Source organism: Phalacrocorax aristotelis, chromosome 15 (assembly GCF_949628215.1).
Source record: "Phalacrocorax aristotelis chromosome 15, bGulAri2.1, whole genome shotgun sequence".
NCBI classification, from domain to species: Eukaryota; Metazoa; Chordata; class Aves; order Suliformes; family Phalacrocoracidae; genus Phalacrocorax; species Phalacrocorax aristotelis.
The window spans coordinates 9,158,572-9,181,164 of record NC_134290.1 but is presented as its reverse complement, the minus strand read 5'-3'; the positions used below and the strand labels follow the sequence as shown (position 1 = coordinate 9,181,164).

General features: G+C 41.4%; 1 protein-coding gene across 1 annotated transcript; it reads right to left on the bottom strand.

The window, feature by feature from the left end:
- Nucleotides 1–222: 222 nt before the first annotated feature.
- PPTC7 (protein phosphatase targeting COQ7) lies at nucleotides 223–22,111 on the bottom strand. Its single transcript, XM_075110767.1, has 6 exons — nucleotides 21,763–22,111; nucleotides 11,831–12,010; nucleotides 8,826–9,024; nucleotides 6,440–6,563; nucleotides 4,278–4,407; nucleotides 223–2,830 (listed from the first exon to the last, which is right to left on the bottom strand). Exons 1-6 carry the CDS (start codon nucleotides 21,962–21,964, stop codon nucleotides 2,772–2,774), a joined length of 894 nt encoding a protein of 297 aa, XP_074966868.1. The 5' UTR covers nucleotides 21,965–22,111; the 3' UTR covers nucleotides 223–2,771.
- Nucleotides 22,112–22,593: the final 482 nt, after the last annotated feature.

The following is a 22,593-nucleotide window of genomic DNA, read 5'->3' as shown; positions in this document are numbered from 1 at the left end:
CTCACAGACACCTTTCTGTACCTCCCTCTCCTGAATAGCCACAATAATCTAATTCCTAGAAGTGTTACTGCTTCATGCATCATTTTAAAGTATTTTGATAGTATGGGCCCTGTCATCTCCTTTCCCAAAAATTTGTGCGCAGACAGCTTAAGTTCATAGGAAGAAATTAGGTTTGATATGTTTAGAGTGCACATCTTAAAAAAACCCAAAAACAATCAAGCATGTGATAAAAATATCAATTCTTTATAATACAGTATTGCTTTATAAACAGATGGAAAAGCTATAAGCTTTACTGGTCTTTGGTGTGTCCGGTGAGGGATAAACTCATGATTTGTAAATCAAAATCCAAATTTGTTCTTTATTTAAAAAATAGAAGAAAAAAAAACCCACGATGTGATATGAGGCAATGGCTTTGAGGATACTGCTCAGCTAAGAACAGCTTTAACACGGGAGCGAGGCTTGGCAGCACCGTACGGCCTCGGGGCCCGCGGCAGAGCAGAGCCCAGGGTACGCGCCGTCGCCGCGTGCGGCTCCCCGTGTACGGCTCTAGAAAGCTGGGGGGGAAATAACGAACAAGGGCTGGGGACGAGCGTGCTGAGAGCGAGGGGTCAGAGTGCAGCACAGCCCGGGTCTGCCCGGGCATCGTCTTAGGGTAAGTTCGAGGGAAAGAATAATTGATCAAATCTGCTCTAATCAAGAAGCGTGATAGTAAATACTGGAGAATAAAATGTAAAGACACCCAGATCTGAGAGAGAGTCCCCCCTCCCAAATGCTAGAAACAAAGCCCTGTACTGCAGCGTGAATACATTCCTTCTAACGAGACGGCTGAACGCAGCTTGTTCAATTTAAAAAAAAAAAAAAAAAGAAACAAAAAACATCAACCAAGGACTGACAATTTGTGCAAAGTTATCCACCACTCACTGTTCCATGGATCGCAAAACTAATTAATTTTGTCTTCATTAATATAATCCTCCCCATACCCCCACCAAAATAGTATTTTGGTCAGGTTAGGGTAGTTAAGGCATTTTGACAAGTAATTACAAGGTGATTTAAAATAGCTAACATTACGCCGATTTAGGAATAGCAGATAAATTACCAAAGAGCTTCCAAATTAATCACTTATTATAAATGAAATGCCTGTTACAAGCATGATGCATTGAAATATAGTAAAATGACATGTACATGGTACATGTTAAATGATCTTAAATAAAAGCTTGACATAGTTACACAAATATACAGTACAAGTCCACAAAAATTCTTTAAACAAGTTGAGGTAACCTCAAACTTAAACAGTTTTAATACAATAAACCAGGTAGTAAAAATCTCCTTTTGAGAGCAGGTAAGATTACTTACTGACCAAGTTTAACTGCACTCACCTACACAGCAACATTACCCGACTTTTTATATATAAAAACATGGCTTTAATTTATTTCTACATACTTTTCTACCAGCAAAAAAGTTAATGAAAAACTGACCAAAAATATATATATCTTTACAGCTATCAGCTTTTTGTATGAACCTCATGAGAGAGGGGGGGAGGAAAAAAAAAAAAGAAAGCTTCTGGAACAAGGGGAACAAACGTGAGCTACTGTAATTCGAAAGGAAATGTAATATTGCAAAGTGGCTGTTAGAGAACTGTAAACATCATTAAGGTTCATTCCAAAACCCCTAAACTTTAGTTACTGAAATGTAAGTTTTGCTGATTAATCTTTAGTAGTTTCCATTTACGTACTTAGTGCTGCTGCCACAGCGTAAGAAAGAGGTGCTTGTTTGAGAGTCAGAAAGGTAAGGATCAACTGGACTTAAACTGGTGCAGCATATTCTGTTCTACCCAAGCGAGAATGGCAATTATTAACACAAATTATGTCTCCTCAGCTACAGAATTATCTACCAAAAGTGAAGACGGTCACAGTTGAGGCTCATCTGTTCCTTATGCAACTTCCCACTGTAGCATTTATGCCATATCATCCCATGCCGGTCAGATGGGTTAAAATGCTGAAAGGACCTCAACTTTGGCCAGCTCAGCTTTTTGAGACTGAATTTAAATTTTTGTTTTTAAAAAAAAAAATTATCCACAGCCAAACCATCCAGATACCAGGCCCGTTATGGACGAATGATCTGCAGAACTTTTAAGATCACAGTTAAGCACCTGAAATCACAAAACACATTTGCATCCAGATAACTTGAACTAAGTATGTTTTCTGAAACTTCCTACTAGAAAAGGCTCCTAGGCTGACACCATGAATGGCAAGAGCAGAATGTTTACAGCAGTTATAAACCTCCTGAAAACTGGAGCTTAGAAACACAAAACCTCAGCTATCACTTGAACAAGACTATGCTTATGAAACTGTGTCCTGTAACATACCCTTTAATGAATAGTGAAGGTTTCTAGTAGAGTAATATGCCCTCTCGTAGAGGCTTTATCTATTGAATCTAGTTTGAAAGATGATAAACCAACTCTACTCCTTTGAAAGCAAGTCACATTTCAAACGCAGTAACGATGTGGGATCGATCCTCCCCTTTTTAAGGACAATGACTAAGCTCTGAAAGACATGCTTCAAGCCTGAGCTTCTTCATCGCTTGCTGGCAGACAGAGACCAGTGTACTACGAGAGTGGTTCTTAACAAGGACTTCAGTTGCATCTCAAGACAGGCAACGAGCTCGAGAACCAGCTGCGAAGGAAGAAAGCAATCCTGCCAGCAGGAAACCGTACGCGTGAAGCGAGGAGCTCGGGGGTAACGAAAACGTCAGAAGCCGACGCTCCGGGCAGATCAGTCTGTGTACTCGGCTACAATAGAAAGAAGGACGGTGATGTCGTCTGGTTTTCCCCCTGTAACACAAGAAAAATAAAACTATTTCATATCAAACCACAGTGGGTTGTCATCTTGTAGTCTGTGACATCCCCCCATGGAAAGCCCTTTAAAAAATAGCTGAAGTATTCAAAAACTCTTTGGTGTAGACACAAGACCTCTGCTTCCTCCACCTCCTTCCCAGAGTACAACAGAGGGTAGCAGCGATATTTAACACAGCACAGAAGTGCTCTCCTTTTAAGCTATAGTGAGATCAAACTATTAAAAGGAGTACTGAACCTTGAACGCTGTTGTTAGCTGGTAGAGCAGAGACACTGTTTTCTAGGCGGCAATTTAGGTTTGGGGCTTTTGTTAAAGCAATGTCAGCGGGTTTTGTACATTCATTAGTTACAAGCAGGCTGTGATTAAAAAAAGTACCTTCTCAGGAATTTACTGTAAATCGAAGACCTCTTTAGCATCTCCTCCAGTGCTATATTACTAAATATCTTCCCAAAACCTACTTAACATTTTTAGTAGTCACTTTTCAAACCTCAACAGCAAGAGCGATACACTCAAATCCTAGAGAAACAGCTCAGAGAAGAGGTGTTTTGTCATGGAGGAAGTCAAGCCAGTTCTTTGGACTCAGGAGATCTGCAGTTTCATTACTGAATGCTTGAGCTTTGTAGCAACACGGAGCCCAAGATTTACAGCTGTTGTCTCTACCCTTAGGGAAGACACTTAAGGGTCTTGCAAGAAATCCTGCCCTCCTGATACAGAGATAATGGGAACGTCTTTACTAGCAGAATTATATTATTTAAAAAAAATAAAGGTGGGGGGGGAAACCCAAGGTGTTTGACAGGGCTCTGAACCCTGTCCGGTGTTGGCATCTCTCTAGAGCATATGAAATAGAAACAACAGAGAGATCGGGATGGGGATGCTAATGGTACAAGGGTCAGATATTTGAGCCAAAAAAACAACCAAAACACCAACAAAAACACCACCAAAGCATGGGCAGAATCTTGACTAAAAAGCATCAATAATAGAAGACCATAAAAAAAACCCCAAACATCGCAATCAAACAAACAAAAACAACAACAAAAAAACAACCCACACCACCACCCACACACCAGAATCCAAGGAACAAATCAAGTAGTTTCCCTAAGAGCCTGGAGAACTTGCTATCAGGCAGGATTCCTGGGGCAGGAGGGTACATATTAGGTTTTAAAAAAAAAAATTAAAAAATGAGTGCACTGCGTTCTGTGCGTTCCAGCTGCTTCCCCACAGGAGGCTTCTCATCAGCCGGGGCCTGGGATGACCCGCGTCAGGAGCTGGGGTCCTTGCCAAACCCAGCGCGCTAGCTTGGCGCTCTACTGCCAACCACATTTCTTAACGCTCTGTTTTCCTATCAGATTTTGGAACAACAGAACTTCACTTTGCTTAAGATTTCTCAAAGATAGCAGGAGTGGGAGGAGGGGGGGGGAATCTTACCTCTCACATTTAATCCGTTGTCACACGCAAACTGTGCAAACGGTGACATGTAAGTGGGATCATATGCCAGCTCGTGAGCTTGCTCAGCAATGCTTCTTGCAGTCTGCTGTATACTCTCATAGTTGGAGTTCTAAATATAATGAGGAAAAGAGTTTGTTCTTACAGGAGAGTCCGCCGGTAGTTGTTCTGCTGACGTGTGTCACTTTTATAGATCCCCAGCTGCCAGGCCTCCCTCTCACAGAGCAGGGCACTAGCTACCACCTTCTCTTCCAGATGGAACCCTCACCATCTTTTAGGCTTTTTAAATTTGGGTTACTGCAAAGCCTCACAACTGCAGTCCAGACCTCTATTCCCTACCAGCAGCTACAATACTTGGTTTTGGATGACTCACAGAATTTAGAAACTTAGAAGACTAATACTCAAAATAGACTAGAGTCTCACCTGAAGGAAACGGGATAGCTGATAGCTCTACTGGTAGCTCTCACGGGAAGAGCCACCCTTCCCTCACAAAGCAGGCTCCATTCAAGTAATTATGTTTTACCTTGAATGGGAAGGCTTACCTCTCTGACCCTCTTGCCCAAATCGACAAGAGCACGCTTAGGGAGAAGGGACACTTTAGAAGTTGAATGAGAAAAAAATTTATTGAGCATGCAAACTTCCTACCAACTGCGTTTTAAGTGCCTTTTTTTTTTTTCCTGTTTCAATAACTCTGCTGCTTTACTCCAAGACATTTTTCTTACTCAAGCCAACACAACACGACAACCACGGCTCTTTTTGTTTGCAACTGTTTTAAAATGCCTTGTCATTTCAAGAGTCTTCCCCACAGTTTGGGGAACTAGCAGGCATTTACATGATTAACTTTTGGCTGAACCTCACGGGGAACTTCAGTGTCTTTCCCAAACACGCCAAAAGGTGGAGCTCAACTGTCTTCCACAGGGGAATTCCATCTCCAGCGTCCGCCCCCACTAACCTTACACCTGCACAGCAAAAGGGAGGTGGGAGCGGAGCAGACAGAAGTATGATCTGTCTGTAGCATAAGAAACAGCCACGCAGGTTAGCGACCAGCCCACTAGGCCCTTCCAAACCATGACAGCACGCCGATACACCTTCAGTGCTGTCATTACCTTTGCTCACCAGATTAAAGGCTCTGTGACAGCTTGTGCTCACATTTTCCATTTCACAGCACAGCTCCTCAGTTTCAGACCTGAATATTGCACTAAGAGGGGAGCACGATAGTGGGGACTGCAGAGAGGGGGAAACACAAGAGTGTGCCTGATGTGCCATGGCCTCTCGGACATTTTTTCCTGTAAGGAGGACCCATTCTCTGCCTGACACCACCTTTCAGTTATGTAGCTGCAGGATAAGGAAAATTTTTAAAACCACACTACAGTTCTATGTGTTGACCTTATTTGTATTTCACAACAAAATAGATTCCTCAGGCAGTTATACATATTGATATCTCCTAAGTATACTTTCCTTTCTGTAGGTAAATTGCCTAAAGCTAAATGCTCTCATCCAAATTAAAATACTTTAACATACGTGTACTATTTAAAAAGAATATTTGTGGTCACTAACCTGGAAAAGTTGCCAGGAGGTTTTTTTTTTTTTACAGAACATTAAAGATTTTCAAGCACATGCAACCTGCAATTCAGACAGCCCGTACTACTTTAGAATTACTGTTTTATAACCCTTCAGAAAAGCTTCCAACTAGTTTTAAGTATGCAGCTCACCCCCTCAGATAACCCAGGACAGAATGCTGTATTTTCATGTACGTAACCTACAACCTGCAAGTACAGATACACTACAACGTGTGAGCAGCTGGCCAAGGGCAGCACCCGCTACCGGACATCTCCCCCTTTCCCTTCCTCCTCTCCCTCCCATCACTAGTCAGTGACACGGCACCAGCTGCTACTCAGGGAATTTATGCCCAAGCTGCTGCTTCTGGATTCAGCCCAGGGGCAGATCCAAGACACAGTGTGCTGGGGTCAGCGGCCCCTTCTACTGCTCACATGTGATATTAACTGATGAATCTCTAAATGATAGCACTTTGTGGTGGGTCTTTTACATAAAATACAAAAGTTACGTGCATAAAAAGTAATGGTAGTAACTATAAGGGATAACCAGTGCCGAAGACGTGAGAGATTCAGAACACACACACTTACCTTTAGCTTTTTTAACTCCTGCAGAATCATGTAGTCAGGCATGTTGTCAAACAGTCCATCTGTTGCAGTCAAAATTATGTCTCCAAGTTGGACATCAAAAGAAGTACTATCAGCAGCATCAGGGCTGTAAAGATGACAGATACGTTAAAGAAAAGGACTCCAGCTTTCACTAAGACACTAAGCGATGTCAAACTGGCACATCAACAGCTTTTGTAACTCACTACTGTTACGTGTTTTTCTGCAAAAGAAAGAAATAATCACTAACTGTGGAGCTTTTGCACCAGGACGGCTTGTCAAGAAAGCTACAACAGAAGAACGGTGATTGCAAACAGGTAATGTTCCAGCTATTACACAAAGGATTTGCATTTAAAATTCCCAGATGAACAATCCTGCGAACTAATCTGCTTCACAAGTGTATCTCCATGGAAACCATTAAATAGAATGGCAGCTCAGGGCTTCCTTCTCACTCATCTTACATATGTAAGACAGCCATACTTGAAAGGACAATTCATAACAGGAACGGCCAAAACAGTTAAGGATTCTGAATCACTTCCTAATGCAATGGAATATGAAACATGTCTGGAAATTGCTACCAGGAGAGTGTAGCCGGTTGGTCTACTAATGTCTAATACATTACACAATACCAAAAGGAGAAAATACCCGTTTTGGACATTAATATTGCTGCAAAATCCAATTGTCAGAAAAATCCGATTCTCAGAAGCAGCAAAATGACAAACGCTTCATTTTTAAAGATTCTTCAGGGGTCTTTAAAAGGGAGAAGCTGCTGCATCCCATGCCATTTGGCTATGCCAAAAAGCAGAAGAGCTGCTTTGCCCAACTGATTTGTAGATTCAGGAAGGTTAAGAGTTAAGACTGCCTGCCTATTCCCACATATAGCCAAATGTAACATTTAACTGGGACAACAAGTGAAAAAAAAAAAGTACTGGAGAAGCATTTAGACAACACACACGAGTACTAATTAATGTCAAGAACAGTGCAGAAACTAGCTAGAAAGCTATAATCATGACTCAGAATTGAAGTGTGGGAGCTCGTTTATCTTGCACTTTCCTTATTATGCGATGACTCAGACTGCTTTCCTCACTTCCACTGGACATTATCAATTATCCGTGTGCTTTCTGTCTTCCCATGGGTCACACAGAACGTCAGAAAAAAAAAAATTTTTACAGCTCCAGAATTTCAAACAATTATTTAATTTTAGTCGAATAGAATCCTTAAATAATCTAACCTCTCTAAGTTCAGAGTTCTACCCTAGCTTCCTCTCCGCAGTCTTATGATAAAGTAATAAAGCCACATGCAAGAATGGTCAGGAGTTTCAACAACTTAACCAACACTTTCAGAGAGCGCTATTTTGGCATTAAAGTCATAACCCCTACTGCATCAGCCTTGATATTTCATAGAATCATTTAGGTTGGAAAAGTCCCTTAAGATCATTGAGTGCAAATTTGTATCATGACCTCAAGACGCCTATTGCATTCCCTGTATACCATGGCCACTCTTCGAAGTTCCTTTTATCACCTTCCTGTATTCAGAAGAGGGTTATCACTTTAAGGAGTATATAACCATTGGTTCGAGAGCTGTATTTTAGTATGTATTTGAAAGCTGATTTTTTTTACAATTTTGTATTACTGGTGAGACTTCACAAAGTCAGGGGATGGATCAGCCTGACATTCTTAGAGGAAGACACAAGTACAAGTCTGCCTTTGAAACAACTCCTTTCTGTGAACAGATTGTCCTTTCCCAATACTCTCATTTCCCAGCTTGGTGTTCCGCCAAACAGGTTTTTTTGCTCGTTTTGGTCAAATACAATATGCTGCGGGAAACACAGCTATTTGGAAACACAAGTTACAGTCACATGTTCCTCTGCTCTATTCTTCAAGTACTTGCTACCTCACTGCCAAGATATCTAAATTAGCGTACTCCAAACCAGTCTCAGGAGAGTACCGACAGGGACTGGGAACGAAAGCTACTGGTAAGACAAGGCACTCATGCAGGATGGCTGGCGCATACACCAGCTGCAACCTTATTACAGCAGCTCTATTGAGCAACATCTTTCCATGGATCAGAACATGCCTAGTGCATACCATAGACCATGGGAATATACCACCATGAAAGAAAAATCATTAGCCCAATAAATTCAGGCTGTGCAACAGCACACAAAGTTTGTTAACTACAAGGTGAGAAATGTTCACGTTACCTAAGACAGCTGAGGAGGGGGAGGCAGGTGTAAGACCCCTTCATTGGATACACGCTTAAATCCCACCCACTACGCTGCACTACACAAAGAGCACCATGGCAGCAAAACTGCAACCTTTTGGGAGTTGATCACATACACAGATTAAAAATTTAAGATCCTCTCCCATCTTACCTGTCACTTAAGACAACTCCTTCTGCCTCTGGTGGTGCTATTGACAGTTGGAACGGAGTGTTGAAGTAATGCTGCTGCTCATCAGATCGATGTACTACTTCTCCTCCTCTGACTACCAAAAATCCAGAATCTCCCAAGTTGGCTGTATGTAAACGATGACTCGTTCTGTCCAGAACTACTATACAAGCTGTACTGCTTCCTGGAAGCAAACAGAATACACCAACTGGAGTTAGCCTTACAGAAATTGTTTATTCTTTCACTATGATTTGATTCATAGACCAATTATTCAAATATTTATATTTATCAAAGCTTAGAAGTGAGAAGAAATTGAAATATACTCAATAATGCCAAAATTAATATACACTAAAAATAGCAAAATGCTCAAAATCTTTGCAAGACAAACTATGATTTTTGTATAGAACTTACTTTTCCTGCTTTGATTTTGGTAAACACATTATGCTGACAAACACCTGTTTTGTTCCACTTTATTTCCAGTTTTCCATCCCAACATATGTCAGCACATTCTGCTATAGGACTGGGATTTACAGAAGTTACATAAAATACTGAAATTCCAAAATCATACAGACAATAGAATTCTAGTAGCATCCGTACAATGCTAGGAGCTCTCCACACAGTTTCACTCATCAGCTGTAAATAAACCATGCCAAGTAAAGAACGGCTTGCAATTAAGTATTAGGTATTGTTGCATTACTCGTCAGAACATTAAAATGCTTTTCTTCATAGTAGGGCTCTGTAGAGCTATTTTCGTGTTTAAGAAGATAATAATCCTACCACGTCTTCAGGACACTAACTTGATTAGTGTAAAGAAAACATGTTTCAGAGACAAATACTATTCCAGATTAAAGTCAGACAGAACGGAAATATATCTACTTGTCAACCATGCTCAAAGCCATCCCAGCCATGCTTGAAGGCACTGAGGAATTCTTGATTCATTCACTGGGAAGTAGCCACCAACTGTGCTTGGTTGCAAGCCACAAAAATAACTGTACTGCAAAGACACCCATCCACAGACTAAGTCCTCCACAGCAAACAGCAATCACAATTTCTGCAAAGAGGACAGCACATCCACCAAGAGAACTTTCATTCCTCAAGAGGGTGAAATACAGCTAAAGCATTTCTTCTTGACTTTTGCCTCTAACCTAAATCCCCATATCACAGCTGGTGAATAGTCTTCATCATCTTTCCTAGGGTTCTTCCAGCAGAAGTTGCCAAGCACAGCTACATGTTGGACAGACCACAAGCTTGCAACAAGCTAAACTTGCATCAGGCTTGCTAGTGCAGAAGACTAGCTGGCTCTAGGCATCACCTTTTCCAGATGTTTCCCTTTCTAATACAGGCAGTTCCCTGCAATACACTTGCACTTAATTTGTTCTCTAGTGAATATATATAAGACTTTCTCCACTCTCAGTGAATGGCAAGTCAAAGCAGTATCTTACCAAAAAATCAGATTTTATATATGACAGCGTCCAAGATTGCTCTGCATTACAAGGATAGTATTTAAATGAATGGCACAGTTTCCTACCACTTCAGTTTTATTTTAAAATATTTGCTAGATTCAATTCTAATGAACTAAGTATCAAGACAAAGCACAACAGCAAGGAAAAGTTATTGCCTAATGAATCCTCCTTAATGAAGTCCTCTCCCTTCACTTTACTTTAAATAAACTCTAAATGCTCATTGCTGTGGTAATTCCAGGGTTTTATTTCTACTTCTAAAAATATTGTTCTCAGTTAAAGGAGGAACACTAAGGATCATTAGTTTCAAATTCTAACTCTATTAGCAGAGTGTAACTAGGAGGCCATGTGTGGAATGCAGATCTTGTGACTCAGCATACGCTGCTCTTCAGAATTCGAAAGGTCAAGCCAAGCAGGGCTGCCTCCCTCTACAAAGCCGTTGTGAGTGCTCTCACTAGTGGCCCACTTAGTAGATCACTTACAGCTACATCTGCTTTGCACAAATAAGCACTATTAAACACACAAAATCCTAATGTAATTACCGACCACTGCTATTTTAGTGATACTGAAGGTCACTTCTGAGGTTCAAACCTATTCTTTAGGCACATAACGCGAGAACATCTGTTCCAAAGCTCAGCAGACAAGTCAAATATAGCTTAGCACTCTTCTGGCACAGAAGTTTAAGGTCAGGTGAGAAGCTTGCATATCATGCAGGGTAACACTTTCTTGGTGCATAAGAGGTCACATGGCCTTTAGAAAAGTATTCTATTTTCAAGGTTGTCAGCTGAGGCCAAATGTTGCCTCTATCTGCTCACCATTCCCAAGGCAGCTGGATGCCCTGCCTAAAATCACCTTTGACACAGAATATGCTAAGCATCTAATAGGTTTGCTTTCAAAACAAAATCTGTAATTAATCCCACACAAAGAATTGTAAGGATAATATCTGGTAACAACGACTGTATGATATAAACTACTTAAGTCAACCAATCAGGTTTAAAGTTCATTGAACATAAAAGGCAACGGGAGCAGTAAGGCAAGGAATGAGCAGAAATGCATCCAATTATCGTCAGAAAATATTTTTGCTTGCATAGCTTAAGCAAAAAGCCACAACCAACCACTAAGTTTTCAATGGCGAACAGTTATTTATACATACATAACAGAGAGAATGAATGCACACAACATACCGTATTCTGCTGCTCAACTCGTTTTGCAAACCCTCTGCAAGCACTGCTAAATTACCACCCTTCACACATGACAGCAGTTAGCCTTTTTTTAATGTTTGTATCTACACACACACACACAAAAAAAAACATTCCCTGCATTACTGAGTGAATCAAGATAGTTTTTAAACACACAAGAGAAATAAGGATGCTACCAAAACAATTACATTTCTACTTTTTTTGGTTCATTAGAAGATAAGTGCCAGCAAATTTGTTGTAGAAGCTGACAACAGATTTAAGCAACCTTGACTAAGTGTATGTCTAGATAACATACAACACAGATCCAGTTTATACATTTTTGCTCTCTTACCAAGCAAAGGTACTTTGTTCTGCAGAAGCTCACAATAACCTGCAGTGAGAATCCCAACAGGATTACTTGGTACAAACCGTCCTTCTTTTACTAAACGTTCACATGTTCGCATTAGAGTCCCTGAGAACTGAGAAGGGTCAACCCCATAGTCTCTCCAGCCACCTACACCATCTGCTACCCCTAGAAGAAAACAGAAAACAAGTGTTACATGAACAGAAATGGTTTCCAAAACAAGGTTTAAATTTTAGTTACTAAATATCGTAAGCAATGTCAAAAGACATTACCCCGCTTAAAAAAAAACACTTCTGATTAAGAAAAAAAATTCTAAGCATTTATAAGGTAACTTCTGACATCAGCTCCTAGTCAAATCTCTAAATGTAATCTGAATTGCTAAAGAGATGGTAAGAGTCTAACGCTGAGAACTCTGAGGAGGCTGACTTCACTAGAGAACAACTAATGGGGAACTTGGGGGCAAGTAGGAGGATTCAAACACATCAACCTTTGATCAGTCCATTAAAAAGGAAGAAGAGTTTATTAGTTTTAAATATGAAAGATTTTAAATAGGACAGAAATTATAAAGAAACTCTTCCCTGCTATGTGGCAGCCCGAAGTTTTCTCAAGCTACTTGTTCATATCAGGAGTGATGCTTCCTATTTAGTAATATTCATTTCTGTAGAAACTAAACTTCCATTTTAAAAGTGGGTTCAAAAAAACCATGTAACCAACACAATGCTGGGACCTACCACTGCAAGGACAGTTTGTTGCTGGCAGCTTCAGCCAAGCAAGAGAATGAAAACCAACTATGATGCAGTCAATTTTCATTCTGTTATTCAAAACCACCTGGTAAGACAGCAGAAAATGAGACCAATTCTGCCAAAGCTTGGGAAGCTTCTGAGCAACCACAGAGCCAAACAGCAAAGATGCACATAGAAAAAGGTGGGTGGCAGAGGGAGATAAGCAACAGATATGATATTCTTCTGCCCATTCAGGTAAAGTATTTCAAATCTCCTCAATTGGCTTTAACGATGAAAGTAAAATACTGTCCAAAGGTATTGTTTATGAGATAAAAATATTTCTACTTGCAAATTTTCCCCAAAATCTTTTTGATCCTCGGCACATAAGGGACTAACCAGTTCAAGCACAGGTTTCTGTAACATAATAAAGCTAAAATACTGTGTTCATGAAGAGCCAACTTCAGAGCTCAGACTGTGCTGAAGAACAACAGCCTCCTCAAAAAAATGCTGCTATTAGCAAAGGCATGAAAATTTGACGGAGAAGGTAAAACTACGTTTGCCTCATCTGCAAATGCCCTTCACATGGGACACCATCTGAAACCGAGACGGAGGGTTTAGAGCCGACCTTGGCACGAACTATAATCTCACAGGAGGTTATAGCCAGATTCTGAACAGCCTATCAACATTAATCAGATTTCTCCCAAAAATAGTGCACAACCTTTTAGACACCTGCTTTGTCTGTTTGCTTTCTTAGAAGAACACTACAGGAAGGCAGATCCCTGCATTCACCTCTTCAGGCCAGACCCTGGGAAGAAGCTCATGCAAAAGCAACGCTGGCACTCTCAGAAATGCCTTTTCTGGTTTCTTCAAGAACAAACTAATCTTCTCTTTACAGGTCCCACAACTTCAGGTTAATACCGGATTAACCCTTTGCTTTCAGCTGCCACACAGGCAAGTCTAGCATAAAAGATTATTAAGAAAAAGTTCTAGATCTAGAACTTGAAATAGAAACTAAGCTTCAGTTTGAATAATGATGCTTGTTTTACATGAAGTTACCAGATGAGTGGCTTTTTTTCCCTTTAAGACAAACACAATCCAGATATATGTTTGCTAGCTAAATACAGCATTGCTTCACTGACAACAGGGTTAATGCAATGAAAAGATGATGTCTGACAAGTACTGTCCAAAGCTTTTGGCTCATAAGGTCGTTACAAAACAAGCTCATAAGAAGTTACAGAGTTCTCTCAAGTGATCACTAAATCATTTTTGCATTAGTCTTCTTGGGAAATATTTAAACAGAAATGCTACAGCATTAGTACACAGTACAAGAAAGCAATCATAGCAAGCACCTGATAAGGTTAATTATCAAAACCTATTTCAATTTTTAAAGCAAAAATAAGAGTACGCCACCTGATTTTCTTTGCTCACGTCTTACTCCAAGCAGGAAATCTGAATCCATAATCATGGCAGCACACTTCATGGTCTGTCTTGAGCCATGTAATGGCTTTGTCTGTCTGCCTTCCCGCCTGCTTTCTGCAAGCTATAAACAGCTTTAAGTACATTCTGCCAGTGCCTCCCAAAACAATCATCCCGTAGACAGTCCACAAGTAGGTCCTCTGACTTAGCTTTGTACCATACTTAAGAGAACACATTATCCGCTTGAGATTCAACAAGACAGTTGTGCATTCCTTCTCCATCGCTGGCACACAAGCTAACAGGACCATCACATTCATGAGCGGACCCCAGAGCATGCTTTCACTGTAACACCTCCATGACACCTCAGCAGCTCACTAACTCAGGTACCACCACTGGGATCTATTTCTTGTCCTTGCCCAAAATGGACAATGTGGGGTTTTATTTTTCCAAAGGCTGGGGGGTGGGGTGGGTTCCCCTCTTTTTCTTTTTTTTTTTTTTTTTTTTTTTTCAAAACTGTATCTCAAAGATGATAGGTCAGTCCATTTAATTGAAGCTAAACGACCCTGTTGGCTCCCAAAGCACAGTTCATTAACACTGCCACAGCAGAGCTTCTTCCTGCTCCAGCACAGCCAGGAATTACTGCTGCCACTGAGATCAATGGCAGTACATAGGCAAAGCACATTCAAGAAGCCCTACGCCATACAGTGCCATGTAGAAAACATCCACCTTTATTGGTTTTGCCTTAAGAATTTCACATTCCCTAAGATATTTAGGCATCCTGTCCTACCTTCAGCATGGTTTTAAAATAAAAACAGTATCTTTACATTCTACATTCTCAACATAAATGGAACAGTTTTATGGGAAAGGAATATGAGATTTTAAAACAGATAAACTGCTACTGAAATAGATGAAGTGTAAATGAGAATAAAGTTTATGACAACTTTGACATTTGATATATAGCAAAGGAGGAGCAAAACTATTTGTGATATATTTCAAACTCCACAAGTAGCAAGAACTGAAAACTCAACTCATAAAAATGGACTGATTTTTATGTAATAACATGTCTTCCCTCTGTCACCAAAGGAAAATTCAAAGGTACTGCTATCGGCAGTATCACTGCCAAGGAATAATGCCAAGCTCTATGCATTTACATTATTTTTGTTTTCATCTAAGACAAAAAAAACCTGTAAATATTCAAAATAACCACTGTTTTAGCAAGTGACAAAGATTATTCAGGTTTTCATCTTCTTACATTTCACCATAAAAAATTAAACGTTATCTTCCAGTACCCACCCCTTAACTTAAAATAACCATCTTACAAAATAGGAATCACAGGGCATTTAAGGCAAACTGCATGGCTGAGAACAATTGCTGAAATTGAACTGTACGAACTCCTTGATTTTTGCTAAGCTATTCAGTAAATCAGAAAATTTTATGGAAATAATATTTCTTTGGATATTCCCTGTTCAAGCCTATGCAGAAATTACACAAGTGTCCACGTGACATAGTGAAATGCTTGTGGCTAGATGAACAACCACTGTAAATAAAACAATTGAAAATTTCACAATAAATTACATCACAAGAAGAAATGCTTCCCAAGTACTTAACTATATGACAGAGACCTTTCAGAATCTTTGAGAGTTAACACTCTACTACATTGCCTTCTCCTGGAAAATATACAAATACTACTGCCAGATTAAATACTCACTGCATGTGTCAGTCGAAAAACTGGCTCCTTCTGACTTCTTAAAGATTCTGTCATAGCGAGACAGATGTAATGAAATTTCAAGACAAAGACAAGTGACTGATGCTGCAGCACTGAAACTGAGCGTGTGAAGATACTGGCACTGAAACTTGTTAGAATTTATTTCAAAATGCTAGAAGCACCTGGATTAAAATACCAGCTGAAATGCAAGCATGAAGTTGTTTTGACTGCCAACACTAAGTTTAACTGCAGAAGCCCAGGGAACAGCCAACCAGTGCTGAGACTAGTAGTATGTGCTTTTCACTGCACGCTTCTGTAAGTCAGATCCAGATGTTCTAATTCAGAGTAAATATAAACTAAACAGGCATAAAGTTCAGGACAAAACCACAATACTAATCAAACGCCGTTTAATATAAATAGCGTTAGGAGTGGAAGTTCAGGTTAGCTGGCAAACTAACCAGCCCATGGTCAGAGTCCAAAAGTACCACCCTGTCCCAAAAATCTCTTGAAAGATGGATGGTCTCAAATGTTACATCAGCTAAGAATAATACTCGCACACAGAAGCACCAGGCAGGCACAAGTATGCCAGCAGGAATTCCTTTTGCATGCAACCACAATTTGTAAGACATTCCATGCACCCCATTGAACTTTAAATTTCTTGAGATCCACACCTGAATTAGCAATGAATCACTGATAAAAGAACATCAAAAGGATATATTTGTGACTGAATTTATTTTGCATCAAATATAGAAAAAAGGCTGGAATGGTGACGAAGTGCAACCTGTTGCACTACACAAGTCTGAAATATTTGTCAACATATCAGAATTGAGACAAACTGATAAGATTTCTTCTTTTATCAGCAATGCGATAAATCACACACCTAGATAGGTTCTCCATCCAAAGCAAGTCACATGCGCAAAGCCAGCACTAGCTCTCCTAGCAGCTTTGCTGGCAGCATGTATGGGATCACAATGTTAGAGCCAACTGGCATCTGCTTCCCCCCCCCAGGTTTTGACAAAGAAATAACCTGGTTAAATACAAATCCCTGAAGGCAGACTGTGTGTGACTGGTAACTAGTTACAAAAGGAAAGGTTACTTATTCAAAATATTCATTTTAAAACTTACAGTAGGCCTTAAACTACCCTTGCATTAAATAGAACAGTACTGGAAGAATAACTGGCTAAGTGATAATGAGGAACAAAAAGCAAGAGGCAAAGCAAGAGATGATGTTGAAGAACAGACTGAAGGAAAAACAAGGAACTGAAAACATTAAATCATGCATCTACTTCCATGAGAAAGCAGCAGTTCCTTATATCTTCCCCCCCGCCCCCGCTACAATACACTGTTGTTCCTGAAACAGGTTTTTACCAGGTAGATCTCTTACCTATTTTATTTAAGCCTCAGAAATTGTTCGGTGGATTCTGGGAGTTACAGGAGAACACTGCCTTATTATTTATCACAAAGTTTTTACAAAACTTCCCTACACAGTTATAACTACTTAATCTCTCAAGGTGTTGAGCAATCCTAGAACTTACTTTCATAGCTGAACTGCCACTGGTAGTTGGCACCTAAATGCTGAAAAGGGACCGGTACTGTAGGAGAGACACCAGCCGAGCTCTACCGAAATTACTTACAGCCTGAACAATCTCAGGCTCACAATATTAATAGCACAGATGAACCAAAGTAAGCCAAGGACATTTTTGCAATTTTTTGCAACACAGGTATGATTCATGTCTCACCTACTGTATTGTGCTCAGCTTTGTTCATTTTTCTTCTGTGATTTCTGACAGAACATGCTTTTTGTTCAAGCTAAGATCTGTGTATGAATGGAAAATCATCCGCTATCAACAGCACTTGCAATTGCAAACTATGATCAGAATAACGTTGTGTGCAATGCCCTTCCAGAAACTGTGGTAAAGGATAACCAAAGTTTAGTTTCATTCTCAGAGAGCTACCACATTTCTAAGAGGTTACATTCAATGCTACATAAGAACAGCTCTGCTGACATTTGGATTAGCTGTATTGACAAGTATGTCAGTGAACATGATTCTTAATGGGGATGTGTCTCAATAATCTGTAGTTTCTCTCCAAACGACAGTACTCACGCTCCCATATTAAAACGAAATTTTGATTTGGTCTATTACAAACTAAGACACACCCACAATTTTTTTCAAATCACTGATTAATCCCCCTAAGATGTCCTGAGTTCTCTCAGTAGAGTAGGTGGAAGGCTGCTCTGAAGCAAGCAGATGACTTGCCTCCGTTAGTGTGATTAAGTTGTGATAAGGCAGCAATCTCTTTAATGATACCAAATAAAACACTTGAAGGTCATATAAAACTATGTTAAGTATCAAAGTTAGAATCCCTTCCTTCTCTATAGCTGCCAGAACAACCTTGACATTTCATCTACAAAACCTTTTATGTTTTATAGTTTACATTTCTTGATGACATTGAGACTAACAATATTCCAGGGGCTTTGTCACTCTAGGATTTTACATACCTCCTATGCAGGCTGCTGACAAACATAAATTTCAAGTAAAGTGCAATTTCTTTCAGTTTAGAATAGGTGCCCTACAATACTCTGTGTGTGTGTGTGTGTGTGTGTCCCAAAAAAAAATTTAAAATCCAGATTTGCAGCAGATGGAACAGTTGCCGAATTTTAACTTCGCAGTGGACAAACACTACCATGCTGCCAGACAGTTTCTTCCTAATACTGCTGGTGGACAGAAATAGTTTGGAAGACTGGTCAAGTCACACTGGCTACACCCAAACTTCTACCCAGCACACACACTGTATAAGTGAAGCTGTCACGGGATGTGCATTGGTTGCTGTAATGTTTCAATAATGAGTCACACAACAGCCTGGAAAATCCATAAAAAACTAGCAAAGACATCAGGAGCCTGATAAGGCAGGAATAAGTAAGAAAAGGTAGATCCCAACAGAGAGAACAATCACAAGCATGAGACTTCTCAAAATTTATGATCAAGCTCAACATTTAGTTTTGTTAAATAAGTGAAATTTTTATATAAAACTGTTTACATTCTTTTTTAAAATCTGTGCTTTACTTCCATTGCACCAAAAATTCTACTCCTATGCTAATCAGAAAAACCCAAAGGTGGCAGTTTCTGAAGAGTTTTGGTTTTCAGCTTTAAAAACCAGTATTTCTGTCCTTTTAAGTTACAAAGGTATGCATGAAGAGGTATATAAATGTCTACCAAGTTTCAAGAAGATATCTGAATATTCTGAGGATCTGGACAACAAGGACTCTGACAGTGAACATACAAAAAGGTAGAATATGGTACAAGCAGCAGCAAAAAGGAAACCTGGGCCTGAATCATAAAGCTCTAGAGATTAGTATTAGTAGTAAAGCCATTTCCTTTTTCTCAGAGTGATCCCAAAGGAAACACTCTGGTTTTGAGTTTCTTGTTTCTCCCTGTGCTCAGAATGGGAAAAAACCATGCAATTTTAACAGGTGCATACCAGACAGAAGTAACAATAAGAGACAAAAACTCCAAAGATTCACAGGCCTTATCAAGCCTTTAACAGCTATGGGAGGGTTGGAAATAACACGAATCTTCATGAGCTATCTGTTGATCTTACACGGAAAGGATAAAGCATGTACTAAGAAGACAGTTACATTTTCAGCCTTAAGACTATACAGTATACATATAACAAAAGAAGCGTGTAGGTTTTTTGTTTTTTTTTTTAATCTGCTATAAACACACTGCCTAGTCAACTTTTGTTTGACCTAAGAAAATGAATCCCCAAGCACTCATGCCAAATGGCTGGGAGTAGCTCCTTCACTAATACACCACACCCATATCCATCCCACACAGGCATGTTTCCCATATATTGGTTCTAGAAAAGACTGGCACAGAAGAATTTTAAATTAATTATCTGGCCTAGCTTTGTCACTGATGACTACTAGGGCAGGCTAACTCTAAGCGATACACCTGAAATTTACTGTTCTCTAAAGCACTCTTACTCTGTCTAGCGTTCACTTTGGCTAAAGCCACACGAGCCTCTTTGTTAAACTAATACTGAAAAACGAAGCTTGAAAAGCAACAGTTCAACTCAGCCAGTTTTACTGAGGTGCAGAGTTAGGCAGGACTTGAGTTAGTACAAAATTTATGAGGGTCTTTAAAAAATAGGTGTGGAACCCCAGATTCGTGATGAGAGGAAGAGGAATTGAGGGCAGGAAAACACTGGTGCTAAAACTCTTTTTGCAGCAGTGTAGAAGAGCTGGTTGAGAAAGGGAGAGTAAAGAGATGATCGCAGCATCAGAAACAAGGAGAGAACTACTACGTCTGTAAACTTAAGAACTACAGATGAAGAAAAAGCATCAAATCAGATTGCATCAAAACCCACCCTGAGTGTTACCGTCTGCAGAATGTACAATGATCTTGGCTTTTTGGTATGTATATTAGAAAAGCAATAAAGACCTAACAAGAAAATAGCTTTACAGAAGAAAAAAAGAAAAAAAAGAAAAAAAAAAAAAAAAAACCAGAAACCACCACCAACAGCTTTTCTATTTCAATTATTTTCTTCTTGGTACTTAAGACATTTTTGTCCAAAGCCACCTTTGCTGTTTGATCCTTGAGTGGAGATACAATTCTGTTTGTTTGCAAGTTACCATGAAGATTAATGCAAAGACCAACTTAAAAATGCAATTCTCTGTTGATTCCAGCAGGAAGACAAGACAAGCTGTAGGTCCACATATGGTAATTACCAAATATGGCCAAAAAACCCTAAACATCATCAAATGGGTCTAAATCCACCCACTTCTCCATGCAAAGAGTCCACCTAAATAAAGCAGATTCTGCATTTCTCTTATGGGCAAGCACCAATTGCTTGGTGATTTATCAGTGCTGGCCTAGTGTGAACTTTAAAGGCAGCCAGCCTTAGTCACATGTTAAAGTAAGGCTGTCCAACAGCTAATTCTAACAGAAAAAAAGTTTATCCGGAACAGGCACAACTGAAAAAATGCAGGACATCTAAAATGCATTGACCAGTTTTCCACATCTCCTTGAAAGCTGTATCATCGCCCTCAGAGTAACAGCTCCCTCGAGAATCATCAGCAATACTGTTACCTAGCACCAAGTTACAGCTTCCTGAAAAAATGTCTCAGCTATATTAAACAGCAACCAAGTTACAATGACAGCACCAAACTGTGAAGAATCACCAAGCTCATCACGAGACACTGCAGTGCAATTCCACTAGTTCTGGTTTGGGGTTGGTTTTTTTTAATTTAAAACCATAGAAAAAAAGGGGCAGGGGGGAGGAAGCTTCTTTTTTTTTTTTTTTCAATGTCAAAGTTCTGGTGAAAATTTTCTTCTGTCAGTTGCTCAAAAACTAACTTTTGCAGAGTGTCAGTGAGCCAAATTCAACCTTGACTATGCTGGAGAAAGGTCAAGCACTGTTAAAGGCAATGCTGCTCAAAACCTAAAGATTCCATTGATTATCTGTAATTATTCACTACTCCTAAAATTTGAACCCTTAAGATTCATCTCACATGTAAATCCGAACCAGAAGGTGTAACTGGGATAGAACAAACACTGAAACTGAAGTTTGACATTTGAAACCAGTCTCAATGTCACTTTGCCTTTCACTTGACAAGGACACAGCACGCACTAAGATCAGGAAGTGTCTGTTTCAATGACCCTTTATGTAGAAATGCAATGCATATACACGGGGCTTGGTTAGGGTTTAAAGGCACCCCAAAAGCGCAATGCACTACAAGTGGTTTCTCTGGCTTTCGGAGCCACTAGGCTTTGCAGGCACCTACAGGTGAAACGCCAAGGCTGGGCCCAGACACCCGGCACCCGCACCACCCCATCCCAAAGGCAGGCTGAGCGAGGTGGGTGCCGTGCTGCAGCAAAGAGCAGAGAGCTTTCTTTCGCAACGGAAAAAAAAAAAAAAAAAAAAAAAAAAAAGACTCGCGCTGACATTTACAGGCGGAACCGGCTCCTTTGTCTGTGACCGAAGACGGAGCCGCTTCGCCGTGTGGGGCTCAAGGAGGGGAGGTCGCGCCGCCGACGCCACCTCGGCACCCCCGGGCAGGGCCCCAAAGCACTTACCCAGCACATCTGCCGACCGGTGCCGGGCCACGAAGCAGGCGTCATCCCCGTAGCACATGCCTTTCTTGAGGATGCCCTTGCGGAAATCTTTGCCAAAGCCACAGCTGGCTGTCACCAAGCTGTAGTCACGGGAGTCCGTCTGCGAGAGGCCGCCCAGGACTGCCCGTGCCACCAGCCTGCCATAGGAGAGCACCGAGAACATGGCGTGGGGCGCCCAGCAGCCGAGAGCCAGGAACGCGGGGAGCCACCGGCGCAGCCGCCTCCTGACCTGCGAGCGCCCGCCGCAGGGCGCCAGCCTTCCGCTGCCCGCCGGCCCGGCTCGCCTCAGTCCCCCGCCGGACCGCGCTGCTGCCCCTCCTCGGCCCGGCCCCTCGCCCTCCCCGCCCCACCGCAGGCCGCCTCGCCCCTCCGGGCCGGCTCCCGCCCTCGTCCCCCGCGCCGCGCCTCACACCGGCCCCTCACGGCCGGGCTGCCGGCAGCGCCCCCGCCTTCCGCGCCGCACACACACACCCCCCCGAGGGGGGCTCTGCCTCCTCCCCGGCCAGCCGGCGATACCACGCAGAAGGCCTCCGGACGCCCTCCCACCGCGCCGCGCCCCACCGCACCACGGGGTGTCCCGGTCAGAGCCGGCAGTGCCCGCTGCGCCACCCCCGCACCCCGCCAACCGCCGCTGCAGCCGCCATCTTGGCCGCGCGTGCTAAGGCCCCGGCGCTCGGCAAAGCAGAGCGGGCGGGCGGTGAGGTCAGCCCCGCCCCTCTCCCCAGCGCGCATGCGCGGCAGCCTGCCGCCCCTCCCATTGGCTCCCCGCCTCGCCTCATTTGCATGTTGCGG

Bases quoted from the DNA above. Each gene is read 5' to 3' on its own strand.
- PPTC7 (XM_075110767.1), bottom strand. From the start codon at position 21,964: ATGTTCTCGGTGCTCTCCTATGGCAGGCTGGTGGCACGGGCAGTCCTG. The intron at 6,564-8,825 runs GTAAGATGGGAG...TCATCTTTACAG, and splicing joins GGAGTTGTCTTAAGTGACAG to CCCTGATGCTGCTGATAGTA. The intron at 2,831-4,277 runs GTAAGATTCCCC...CTTGTGTTACAG, and splicing joins CAACGGATTAAATGTGAGAG to GGGGAAAACCAGACGACATC.